Source organism: Miniopterus schreibersii (assembly GCF_964146895.1).
Source record: "Miniopterus schreibersii genome assembly, chromosome: 1".
Lineage (NCBI taxonomy): Eukaryota > Metazoa > Chordata > Mammalia > Chiroptera > Miniopteridae > Miniopterus > Miniopterus schreibersii.
Genome location: NC_138101.1, coordinates 134,042,747 through 134,056,397, shown reverse-complemented (window position 1 = coordinate 134,056,397; position 13,651 = coordinate 134,042,747). Strand labels below are relative to the sequence as shown.

Below are 13,651 nucleotides of genomic sequence, written 5' to 3'. Positions count from 1 at the left end.
AGAAACGAAAACACATAAGGCATATTATTTTATGTGGTATATGTTCAGTAGATCACTGAGTTTTCCAACTTCTGCTGACCCAATTTAATACTTTCAACCTTTTTGTCCCTGTGTTTATTCCTGTTTGAGTTAGTAGCCTCCCTGACTTCTTAGATTATTCAAAAAATTACTTATTAAGCCCCACTAGGTGTTGGGTACTGGAATACACATGTAAGAAGCATGTCCATAGCCTCAAGAAGTTTACAGTCTAGTGAAAGAGGTGGATAAATGAACTAAAAAAAAAAAAAAAAATTCAAATTCTTGTATTTGGAACCAAAGAGGCTCAAAATTAAAAAAGGACCCTATTTAGGGATCAATGAATTGAAAATTAGACTCTGAAATGAGGGGGAAATAATCACTGAACTGAGGACTAAAGGAAGCTTTTCCTATTTCTGCCAGAAAATAGGTTTTCCTAGGATTGAAAAACACCAGCATACAGACAGAACATCAATGCACCCAGGATACTCCCACACTTACTTTTCTGCTGTTGCTTGATGCTGAACGTGAACGAGAACGGGAACGTGACCTAGACTCTGATGTTGATCTGGAGCCCATCTTGGAACTACCACGAGGGTTGGCATGAGATGCATCTCTCTTCTTAGATCTTGGAGGTGAGTGAGATTGAGAGCCTGAACTATCAGGAGACCGAGATCTTGATCTAGAACTGGAAGATGAAGATGAGGAGGACCGGCTAGAGGACGAGTCAGCTAACCGTTTCAATCTGTGGCTTGGGAGAAGGGTATGAGAAACCCTTCTGCCTTCTTTTTGTTCCAAAGACGGCTGTTTCAGAGATTCCTCAGTGATCCCTTTGGGAGGCGCTACTTCCTCAATTTTTAGAGGGAGTGGTGGAGCAGATTTGCCTAACTCAGTTTCAGGACCCTTCTGGGTTGAGGATTCAGCTAGTGTGCTTTTCTGAACTAGAGACAGGACACTCTCCTCTGGAACTTTCTCTGCTGAGGATTCTGCTTTGGTGTCTGCAGGGCTTGACAAGAGAGACAAGCCTCCCGCCAACTGGACAGTATGCTGAGATATTAATAGCTCCCTGGCCTCAGCATCTGTATTAGGAGGAGATAACTGAATGAGAACAGGGGGAGCTGGGCCTTCCATGGGCTCTACTTCTTCGCTCTGAAGTTGTGCATTAGGTGGTGGTGAAGATGCTTCCTTGGTAAGTAAAGGTGGGGGAGTCTCCTCCTCACTGGCAGTTTGCTCTGGTTGTAGCATAAGAGGGGCCTTCTCCAGATCTTCAGTCAATTGAGGAGGGGAAGGGGACTTTGATTTTTCCTCCAAGCCTTTTGAAGGTTTTAATTCTCTTTCTTCTTCCTCAAGGGGAGAAGCTGTTTTCATCTCTCTCTCCTGCTGAGGTCTGGCCAGATGACTTTTTCTACTAGCCTCTTCCTGGGACCTTGTAACTCTCCCTCCCCTCTCCAACCCCTCCTGTTCCTGGGATCTTATGGTTTGGGATCTCTCGTCCATCAGCTCTTCTGGTTTTGTTCTGGGCATCTCTTCCCCCTCTTCTTCCTCAAACTGTTTGAGAACTGGTGCATCCCTAGATTTTAGTCCCTCATCGTCTTCTTCCTCCTCTTCCTCCTCTTCTTCCTCTTCCTCCTCCTCCTCTTCTTCCTCCTCTGTTTTCAAATTTCGATCTGCTCTGACCCTCAGATTTCTGGAAGGTGTTTCTTGATCCTCTTCCTCCTCAGCAGCCTGGCTGCACTCAGAGAGTTTAGCTGCTCTTGCCTGAAAGAAAAGATAGATATACAATGGTTCCAAGTATATTTGTTCAATATCAACAGAGAAAAAGTATCTCACAAGACACAGAGGAAGGAGAAATTCAATGACATGCTTTCAGCAACACAGAGACAAGTGTGACAGTCGACAAGCATGACTAATATGGAATCTTATGAGAATCAAAATAGAGTGACCAAAAAGAATATAATAGTAAAAATTTCTAGTTCGTTTTTTTTTTCTTAACCTTTATTGTTGAAAGTATTACAGATGTCCCCCCCTTTTTCCCCCATTGATTCCCTCCACCCCGCATCCACCCCACCTCCAGGCTGTCCCCATACCAATGTCTGTGTCCAAAGATTATGCATATAAGTTCTTTGATTAATATCTCCCCACCCACTCCCCCACCCCCCTCCCTCTGAGATCCCTCATCTAGTTAATTTTTTAGCTTCAAGTTTTAAAAATAAATATAAACTGAACATCTAGAAAGTGGGGGGCCCGGCCGGGAGTGACTCAGCGGTTGAGCATTGACCTAGGATCCAGGCGATCGGGGTTCGATTCCCGGTCAGGGCACATGCCTGGGTTGTGGGCTCGATCAATGACTCTCTCATCACTGATGTTTCTGTCTCTCTCTCTCTCCCTCTCCTTTCCTCTGTCTGAAATCAATAAAGGTATATTAAAAAAAAAAAAAAAAAGAAAGTGGGGGGACTGACCTATTATCATTTAATGTGATTTTTATCATTTTGGTATATTTTATTTTCCCCCATTATTTCTTTTCTTTTTTTCTTTTTTTAATATATCTTTATTGATTTCAGACAGAGGAAAGGAGAGGGAGAGAGAGAGAGACAGAAACATCAATGATGAGAGAGTCATTGATCGAGCCCACAACCCAGGCATGTGCCCTGACCGGGAATCAAACCCCGATCGCCTGGATCCCAGGTCGACGCTCAACCGCTGAGTCACGCCCAGCCGGGCTCCCCCATTATTTCTTTTCCATAGTCGTAATTACACTAAACATATACTTTTATATTCTGCTCACTTAACATCATATCATACAGCTTTAAGGTTTTAACTAAATAATTAATTATATATTTTATAATAATGTGCTTTAGGAATATGGAACAACCTACTAACTTTCACAATTAAGTTTTACTTTTTACATATTCACTTAGAAATCTGAAGGCCAGAGCACATCTAAATTTAAAAAAAAATTAAGAAGAAAAAGATGATAAAGACGAGAAAGAAGATGAGTGTATAGAAATCTAGAGAGACACCAACTCTGAAATAGTTTGAGAAGGAGGAGATATCCAAAGTATTACCCAAAGAGGTGATGGATGCTTTAGGAGGTATTTGAGTTACCTGTCTGACCCTGGATGATCGTCTTTCTCCTTTCCTTGGTTTTTCATCATCAGAGTCACCTTTCTCTTCAGAAATGGAGGAGCTTTTTCCTATTAAATGAAAGAAAATCAAGTCAGACTCATGACATGAACACTCATTCAAGGCTGCTTTCTAACTCAATCAATCATAGCATATGAGCCGGTCAGTACACATTTCTATCAATTTCTTTGACTTCTATGCAGAAAAAAGGCTATATAAAGTCCTAAGGGTCAAGATCTTAATAATAATTCCTGCTATGTATGTCTGCAATATTTTTACTATCTCAAAGCCAATTCACTTAGTACAAATAACTCAAATAAATGTAAAATAACTATCAAGGGCTTCAAACTGTCTAGCAGAGATGTGCAAATACAAAGTGTACTTATTTCTATAAAATGTTTTCTCACTCTGAATCAAAACTCAAGATTTTACTATGCTCAATGTCTATTTTTTTGGTTTGCCTATTGCTACCACTAGTTTTGACCAAAGTACTACAATTAATATACCAGTTTGTAAAATAACAATCTCATGAAATAAGTACTTAGACAAATGATTTTCAGGGCCCTAAAGTTCTTAGAAATTACTAGAGGCAAACTGGACAGGGCTTCAGAAATGAGCCCTTCTCAATTATGTTTTATATACGGCGCTCAAGGTGAGATTTTTTTTTTAAAGGAAAAGTTCTATTAAAAGAATGCTTGGAAACTACCAATCTAGGGCACTCCAAATAATAACCCCATGTAAAACTGAAAAAACTTTCACATTTCACAAAGGATGGTAACTGTGGGTAAATCACTTAATTAATTTGGTTTCAATGACTTGACTGAGAAAAAGGAGGGAATGGGCTGGAAGGTTTCCAAATTTCCTACTAGTATTAAAACATTATATAGAGTATCAATGCAAATACTGATGAAAAGCAGTTTAGAAAACAGCTTAAAGATCATTATATCCAGATACTTACTGAGCTAGATTGGGCTCAATTTTAATACAGTACAAAAGGTATGTTCTACACTAATAGTATTTAAACTGGTAGCAAATAAAGCAGGTGGTATAAGCTCCAACCCAAGGTCTTCTCTTACTTCTATATTTCAACAATCTAAAATGAACTAGTATTTGCTCCTGTTATTAAAAGGAGAAAGTTATAAAATGAACTAGAAGACTGCATATATTTTGTAAAACTTTAACCTCATGATCAACTTATTAATGGAATCTCTGCAAATACACAACTTTTTATCTGGGTTAATGAATAAAGACTTGCATTATAGGTGTGTGTATAGGATTTATGGTTAAGATATACAGTGACAGGCCAGATTCTTTAGTAAACATTTAAAGAATAATCTGTAAGAAATCAATAAATAATGTAGTGGCTATAATAATCAATAGCAATTTCATAATTCAATGACCTGGAATAGGTTAAATTATAAAATGAGTAAAACCAAAAGATAATATTTCCCATGAATTTTAGGCAAAACTCCTTTGTAAGTATAAAGGAAAGAAGCAGATTTATTATTGTTTTATAAAAAAGAAAAAAAGGCAGAGGCTGTGGGACAGAATTTATCTGCCTATTCAGGTAGAGCACAGACAACTTTTAGGGCAGCAAAAATACTCTGTGTAATAATACTGTAATGATGGATACACGTCATTAACATTTGTCCAAACCCAGAGAATTTTCAAAAGTGAACCCAAAGGAAAACTATGGACTTTGGATGATTATGATGTGTTGATGTAGGTGTATCAATTTTAAGAAATGTACCACTCTGGTGAGGGGATGCTGATAGTGGGGCAAGCTATGCATATGTGGGGCAAAGGGCATATGGAAACGCTCGGAACTTTCCTCTCAATTTTGCTGTGAACCTAAAATTGCTCTAAAAAACAAAAACCATTACCCAGATGCTCAAGAGTTAAAAAAAAAAAAAAAAAAAAAGATAATCACGTTGGAGGGAAGGTCAAGATTTTCCTATTGCAGGTATTTTAAGCTTATACATAGACCAAGAGAAAATTGGAAAATGTATATACCACAGTATCAACTGTCATTTTAGTTTGTGGAACTACTGATGATTTAAAAACTTGTTTTTTTCTACTTTTTCCAAATTTTTTTGGTTGAACACATGCTACTTTTAAAAATAAGAAAACAAACATTGCCTGGCCAGGTGTGGCTCAGCGGTTGAGCATCGACCTAGGATCCAGGAGATCGCGGTTTGATTCCCAGTCAGGGCACACACCCGGGTTGCGGGTTGGATCCCCAGTTGGGGGCGTGCAGGAGGCAGCCGAACAATGACGACTCTCTCATCACTGATGTTTCTAGCTCTCTCCCTTCCTCTCTCTGAAATCAATAAAGATATAGTTAAAAAAAAAAAAAAAAAATACTTTTTTTTTAAGGATAAAATCCTTAACTCTGAAGGGAAAACCTACAAAAGATTCTCTGATACTCCTCAAATACTATAAACAGCTAAAATTCATAGACCTAGCCACCCCAAGTACTTTTATCACTGCAAGTTCTATATAAGAAACATTCTTTTTGTTTTATTTTCACTTTAAAAACAAGTTATAAGCACATATTTAAATTCACATGAAAGATGCTTTGCGGTAAATAACAGGCTTTCAGTAAGCACCTATATGCTCTGATTAACCAAACATAATTTTGGGGGGGAGGGGCATGTACAAAGTTAGCCAGACATAAATGTGTTAAACAGGTCAAATAAGAGTTTTAGAGTTGTGATTTTAAAGTTAGGCATGTACAAGCAAATAGCTTCTTTCTCCGCTTACTGTAAGCAGCATCCATTCTATTGGATCATATTATTATTATTATTTTTAAAAATATATCTTTACTGATTTTAGAGAGAGAAAAGGAGAGGGGGGGAGAGAGAGAGAAACATCAACGAGAGTCACTGATCAGCTGTCTCCTGCACACTCCCCACTGGGGACTGAGCCCAAAATCTGGGCATGTGCCCTGACCGGGAACCAAACCTCGATCTCCTGGATCATAGGTGAATGCTCATCCACTGAGACATGCCGGCCAGGCAGATCATATTATTTTGATATTGTAAAATGGCAGTGACAGGATTCTAGGTGATTACTCTTCTGTAAGCACTTCAGTAATAAGGATGAGGGTTAAAATGAGCAGGGCTGTTCAGAAAGTTTTGGTCATTGTGTTGCAAAGAATGTGACAACATGAAACAAGAGCTTAGTAAGCAATGCAAAATCTAAGGAATAGATGAGGAATCTCTAGCTTTTAGTACAAAGCTGGTAAGATGAAGACAACCTTCTGGGAAAGGTGCCATCTTTTATTATGAGTACATGGCCACGTAAGTGTCCTAAGCCAGATGTGAATATGTGTAGAAACTGAGGATCTTTAGCAAAGAATGGAGCTAATAGTGGTAACATGTTAATAAATATATTTCAGGAATTGAAAAGTAAGTCAGGGTAAATATAAGATCTCCAAGACTCCAAAGCCAGAAGCCTTCAGGAGAAAGGAAAAGGTGGCTGCCAGAGAGTGTAGAATGTATTAAAGTGAAGAATGTAAGAGTCATATTGGAAACCAGTTTCTTCATCCTAGAAAACAAATCCCTGGGCAGGATTTGCAGGACTCAAGTAAGGTAGCTAAAGATCAAAGCAAAGCCTGTGGCCAAAGGATATCCTTGGGTTTGAATAAAGTGCAGGAATTAAGAAAATGGAGACCTGGAAATGCCGCCAAACCTAAATCTGAGTCATGGTAGCTGTGTAAGTAACATTATCTAGCATTTCTCCAGAATCTTAGCATCTAGATTTACTATAAGAAAAAGGAGTACGTACCATATGCTCTGTAAGCCAAAGGCTGGCTAAGAGCCTCTGGGGCTATCCCTCTGTTTAAAAAACCTGTATTCTAAATATTCTTTTATTTTATTTAACCCTCACGGAGGATATTTTTTCCAATGCTTTTCAGAGAGAGTGGCAGGGAGAGAGAGAAACATTGATGTGAGAGAGACACATTGATTGGTTGCCTCATGCTCTCACCCAATGGGTGGAGCCTGTACCAAGGTACATGCCCCCGGCCAGAATCAAACCCAGGACCCTTCAGTCCACAGGCCGATGCTCTAACCACTAAGCCAAACTGGCTAGGGCTAAAATATTCATTTTTAAATATTCTGGTATTTACTTTTCCTCCTAATTTTCCTAGATCAGGCTCTTTTTGAAGAAATTAACATAAGGATTTTTGTATACCCAGTCATGATCTTTAAAGGCAATCCAGACAACTTCTGACTACTGGAGGGTGGACACTGACTCCCAATACCTTAGAAAATCTGAAGAAAGTGGAGAGATAAGAAGTCAAGAAGGAGAGCCAGGGAGGACTTTATAAACCAAATCCTTCCTCTTTGGAATTTTGTCTATAGCACATAAACAGGAGGTTGCCAGAATATAAGCCAAGGATCCTGATTAAATATAATACTGAAAAACTATTCTTTCATTCATTCATACATTGAGATGATCAAAAGAACTACAAGAGGACTTTAAAAAATTTAGAATCCCACAAGTCACATTCTCAGAGATTCTCAGGGTAGGGTCCAGGAATCCATATTCTTAAAAACAGTAAACTAGCGCTGGCCAGTGTGGCTCAGTTAGTTGGAGCATTATACTGAGCACCAAAAGATGGAAGGTTTGGTCGGGGTGCATACGGAAGGCAACTGATGTTTCTCTCTCACATCGATATTTCTCTCTTCCTCTCTCTGAAATCAATTAAAAGCAAAACAAAACCCAGTAAACTAAAAAAAGTCCTGGGGTGCCACTGAGTAGCACAATATGTTACTAAGAACCCTACTTTAATCAAAATCTTTTTTTAGTTGATTTCAGAGAGGAATGGAGAAAGGGAGAAATAGAAACATCAATGATGAGCCCAGCCAGCGTGGCTCGGCGGTTGAGTGTTGACCTATGACCCAGGAGATCATGGTTCCATTCCCGGTCAGGGTACACGCCCAGGATTTGGGCTACATCCCCAGTAGGGGATGTGAAAGAGGCCGCTGATCAATGACTCTCTTATCATTTGATGTTTCTGTTTCTCTCCCTTCCTCTCTCTAAAATCAATAAAGACAAGAAAAGAAAAAAGAAAAGAAGAAGGCAACCCAATAGTTTCTGGCTTATGGTAGATTGACATTGTACCCCCAAAAGAATCTAATTTCTGGGTAAACTCCAGGTACTACCACTGATCCAATTAAGCACAGCTAGAAATGCAAACTACCAATCCATTTAGGACCAAATTCTATACCACATCTATAAGATTTCTAGCCAAGATCAGAAGAGCATATCTGGCAACTGTTAGCTGTACTCTACTAATTTACTACTTTCATCTAATTTATTTTTCACCTCTCTTACCTTTTTCCTTTTACTTGCTTGTTTTTGTTTTCTTCCACTAATGACAGCCATAGGCAGAGTCCTGCTGATGGCATAAAGCACTGAAGAGACTGGCTACCCTCATTCTAAATCTTTATTTGCTTTTGAAACCTTATTTCTATGTCATGAACTATTCCTCATTTTCATTTTATACTACATTTAAACTGAGACAGGTTCTTTCTTTAAAAAAATTCCTTATCAAATCATGTTCCTATCAAGAATCTTCAATGGTTCTCTCATTACCTTTAGAATAAAAAAGCTCATACACATTGCCTTGATATTCAAAGCCTTCTGCAATATTATCTCAATCTACCTTTTTAATTGTTTCTCTATTCTTAAATATTAAAGAATACTTTACACTGGCTAGATTAGTTTGGTACCTCTCCTTTAGAGAGAACATATTCATTCCTATCTCTATACCTCTTTCTTCCTAGGAATACTCTAATCTCCTCTGTGCCAATTCAAATCTTACCCATTTTAAAGGCTCAGCTCAAATCCTACAGCTTCATGAGGCTCTCTCTAATCACACTAGTCCTCAGAAAGTTTTTTACTCTTTTAAATTCATATGGTACATGTGTCTGTACTACTTATGTCACTTAAAAACATACTATCTTTTAGTATTAGTTTTATGTGCAACTGTCTTCTCTCCCCCTAAATTTTATGAATGTGCTAACTCCCCATATACATATGGAGATATGTATATAGCAGGAATTCAATAAATATTTTGAGTAACTTTTATTTAAGAAACACTGACAACTAATTTATAACAGTTTTCTCTTGCCTCCTGGCTTTACAATCAGGGGGAAAAGAGTGCTAAGAGCAAAGTTGATCAATTGAGGGTCTGCTACTTTTACATATGAGGAGAAAAGTCTCTAAAAAAATTTATTTCTCTCCAATCATTAAATACCTCCTAAAAATCTATTTTTGGGAAGAAATTCTATATTAATCAGAAGAGCCAGAAACTTCCAAACATTCCAAAAATGTTAAATATGAAATGACCACCTTCCCCAGGACATTATTAATCATTAATAATGATTAATCATGATTCAAAATAACATTAATAATGACTCAAAATACTTGTTAATTTACACATTGGTTTAATACAACTATCTACTGTACATACATCTTATATACATGTTCTCCTAAAAGGATACTGTCTTAGATAGGTAGTTCCTAATCAACAAAGGTTGCATTTACAGACTTTTGCTTGAGATGCTATGCAAAACTAAGTGCTTAATAATGTGAAAAATTTAATCTTGCCTGAATCTAGTCAACACACTGCGTTAGAGCTCACATAACACACTGTACTGGCGCACATAGCACAACTGTAATTAATTATGTAAGAATTTGGTTAATGTCCATCTTCTCGCTCGACTGTAAGTTTCATTAGGGCAGAGACTTTCTTTTTCTACTATATTCCTGGTACCTAGCACATACTTGGCATAAACAGGAACTCAATAACAATTATGAATTAATAAAATGCAGCAGATGCCCTCTGGGGGGATGACTGGATGTGCAACATGTAATATTGATGAAAAGGTAAAAGTTGTGACTGTTGCTAAATTCAGAGGTAGAAGAGGTTAAAGAGGTACAAATGAGAAGAAAATCATATCACCTTATAAAACACTCTGAGAGGTTAACACAACAGAGGTGAAAGCGACTTCAAAAAGGACATAATTTCCATGAAAAACATGTCAAATATCAAGCCACAGTGTTTCCCTGGGACTTTAACGGAGGCTTAGCATGAAAGGAGGTGTTACTACCTCCCCCCACCAACTACGCAGGACTGACAAAATAGCGCAGTGGGGAGGGAGATACGTACTGGGCGAATGTCTGCTGAGCTCCAGCTCTGGTCTCTCCAGGCTGCTCTGAAAGTCAGGAGGCAGCAGGGAAGCCACTCCCTCAGGATGGATCATCTCGTCCTCCGACTCAGCTGAAGCTTCTGCAAAGTACAGATTGGGTCGGGGCAGGGAGGGAGTGAAGGGCTCAGCATGTGGGAATATGTAGAGGAGTGAAGGAGGTCAGGCAAAGTCATGGGTACAGAGTATATACTAAAAAGAGTGCTGTACATAGAGAAAAACTCCCTAGGACTAGCTGTACCTAATCTAAAAGGGTGGCTTAATTTACTTATAACTCTTCCTGTTGGCAGGGATCCTCTTCTAATAAGATAGTCAAATTGTCTTCTTCCCTGACGAAAGGTAAATAGTAACTCACTTGGCTCCATGAACTACCAAAGCAAATAAACTGTTACTCTTAGGCTGACTTATTCCTGAAATTGCCTAAACAGGCCCATCTACTTGGTTACAAGAATGAAGAATTCCTTGTAAGACATGACAGTCTGGGCTTACCTTCAAGTTCTGCAGCTTCTCGAGCTTCACGTTCCAGACGCTGCCTAAGTAGTTCCTGCTGCTTTTCCAGATACTGCTTTATGAAACTGTTCTGGCTCATTTCCTCACCAATCTGTGTAGAGGACATGAAAAAAAAGTCTAGGAAAGCAAACTAGGAAAATGCAAGGAAGAAAATTCCATGGAGCAAAGGTCTACCCCTTATATCTGGACTCAAGAAAGATGATTAAAATGTTGGATGGCTCCTTTTTAAGCTACTTTTTGTTGAGGACCAAAATAAATAGTACTATGATCCACAAAAGATGGCAAAGTGAGGAACTGCACATAATTTTTAAATTTAATTAATTTGTTATTATTTTTTAAAATCCTCATTTGAGGATATTTTTTCCATTGCTTTTCAGAGAGAGAGGAAGGGGGGGAGAGACAGAGAGAGAAAGAAACATTGATGTGACAGAGACACATCGATTAGTTGCCTCCCGCAAGAGCCCTGACTAGGAGCTGGGGATCGAGCATGCAACCAAGGTATGTTGGTTAGAATCTACTGGATCTGAACCTAGGACCCTTCAGTCTGCAGGCTGATGCTCTAACCACAGAGCCAAACCAGCCAGAGCCATAATTTTTATTTTAAATATTCAGTTCCTATCCAAAAAGTCATGCACAAGTAACTTAAAAGAAATAAAAATTCCTGTAAAATTATCTTTTAGCCCTAGCCAGTGGGGGCCCGTGTGGGTGGCAATCAATCAATGTGTCTCTCTCAAGTCGATGTTTCTCCCTCTCTCCCTCTCTCTCTCTCTCTCTCTCTCTTCCATTCTCGCTGAAAAGCAATGGAAAAAATTTCCTCAGGTGAGAATTAAAAAAAAAAAAATTATGTCTTTTAATCTAAATTTTATAATAGAAAATATTACCTAAAAACAATCTAAATTTTTCTTCTAGTAATATCAAGAAATAAAAGGGAAAAATACTAGGTCATACTAGTTGACCAATCTCTACCTATCCAGGAAATATTTTGACAAACATCTCCAAAATTCAAGTACAGTACTTTAAAAACTATGAAAGCAGGAGACTAAATAAAGGGATGTCCATTCAGTTTTTAGACACAGTTCTAACTCCATTTTCTTTGGGTGATAAGAAATCCTTGGTAACAATACTTAAAATGCAGGCGCTTAATCTTCCCCCAACTTTTTTTGCAACACATCACTCTTCTGCCCTTCGGCTTTCTCTCCATAAGTCCTCCTCCTGAGAATCTTCTTGCCTGGCAAGTGCTATTAGAACTCCATAAAAAGGAAAAAATCTAAATACTTTCTATGTCATCTTTCCTAAGCATAGTAAATGTTTGCTTTCACCTAAAGTGCAGGTGAGTTTCTTGGTACTCAATGGACATTGATGAAATATGAGTTGCATGTATTAGAGAATATATGCATGTATTGCAAAAATCCTACATTAACAAAAGCAAAGCTTCAAAGACTAAAATGCAAAAGGAATACAATCACAAACTGATTAACTTACGCAGTTTCTTATGCTTGTTAAAGTATTTAACTAAACCTCTGTAAACTGGCTAGATTATAATACAGCTTAATGAGGTGATAACAAGGGAGCAGGAAGGCTCTCTCGTTTTTCCACAGTATCTTGGGACTTCATCTAGTACTGGAGGGGCACACCACTGTCCTAACAAAGATCTGGATTTTTCCTTTAAATGCATGACACACTACAACGAGGGGATTTTAAAACTTAGAAGATTCTTAAGAGATCATGCAGTCTAAGATAGTGCTAAAAATTTTAGCTTTTAGGGTTTTTTAAAAACTGTGGAGTGATTTTCTAAAGAAATCTTATACAGAAACTCAATATACAAGCCTGATAAAAAGAGCTAACCTAGTTTAAGAGGGGAGTGTGAACCTCTGCTCAATTGGGAAGACGGTACCTTCCCTAGGAAGCCCCCAAAAAGTAGTTCCACAAAACCCCAGCAGAGCAGTTATAATACTATAGATCTAGTTCAACCTCTTATACACAGGGAAGTTGAGCAAACCAAGACCTCCAAAGGTTAAGTATCTTGCCATAAGTAACAGAACAACTAATAATGTTCAGGAGTATCTTCATGGTTAATAGTAACAGTTTTAATGGTGGATAATGTCGAAAAGATTGAATTCTTCGAAAATCTATGTCAACACATTTCCTCAGCAAGTATTTTCCTACATTATATCTACATTCAAAGACCACTACTTTTCCCAAATCAATGGCAAATAAATGACTTCAGACCCCTATACTACACTTAATCAGTTGGAGCCACATCTTTCTGCACACACCATTTCAAGTATCTGAAATTAACTAATAGCTCCTCTGATTCTGTTCTTGAATTCTTTATTAGAATTAAACTGTCCTGGTATGAGAATATTTCTCACCCAGGAAACTTAGGAAATATTGGTAAGGAATTAAGCATCAAATATACATCATGTCCTTCCATGTGTCTGTGCATCCAAAGAGCCTACCCCATCTAATGAACCTTCTTTCTTACCTGGGAATTTGGCTGAAATGCAGCATGGGGTGTTGAGTGTTTCTGTAAATTTTCTAGCATTAGAGCCTGGTATAGAAAAGGGCAAAAAGTCAGAAAACAGGAGGAAAAAAACCCCACCCCTCCCTCAATCTCTTCATTAAATGCAACAACTAACAATACACCCTTAAACTGTATTCCTTTTCCAGGGACCTAAAAGCCCTTCACTAATACTGTTCTCATTCATCTTCAGAAGACCCTTAAAGGTAGCCATGGTTACTGCTCCCAAATGTACAGAGGTAAAATGCAGGCACATAAGAGA

The 13,651-nt window shown here is 38.2% G+C and overlaps 1 protein-coding gene across 11 annotated transcripts in view; it reads right to left on the bottom strand.

Moving 5' to 3' along the window:
- The window catches only part of ACIN1 (apoptotic chromatin condensation inducer 1), a gene marked incomplete at its 5' end in the record, with an annotated part of 32,397 nt that overhangs the window by 17,346 nt on the left and 1,400 nt on the right, over positions 1 to 13,651 (bottom strand). For 6 of the 11 annotated variants that reach the window (XM_081135031.1, XM_081135041.1, XM_081135040.1 and 3 more), the window contains 5 exons: positions 517 to 1,773; positions 3,121 to 3,209; positions 10,322 to 10,441; positions 10,848 to 10,959; positions 13,354 to 13,419. In XM_081135031.1, coding sequence (XP_080991157.1) covers positions 517 to 1,773; positions 3,121 to 3,209; positions 10,322 to 10,441; positions 10,848 to 10,959; positions 13,354 to 13,419 — 1,644 coding nt within the window. The remainder of the gene's footprint in view (positions 1 to 516; positions 1,774 to 3,120; positions 3,210 to 10,321; positions 10,442 to 10,847; positions 10,960 to 13,353; positions 13,420 to 13,651) is intronic. The other 5 variants (XM_081135044.1, XM_081135046.1, XM_081135045.1 and 2 more) reach the window with 1 other exon arrangement.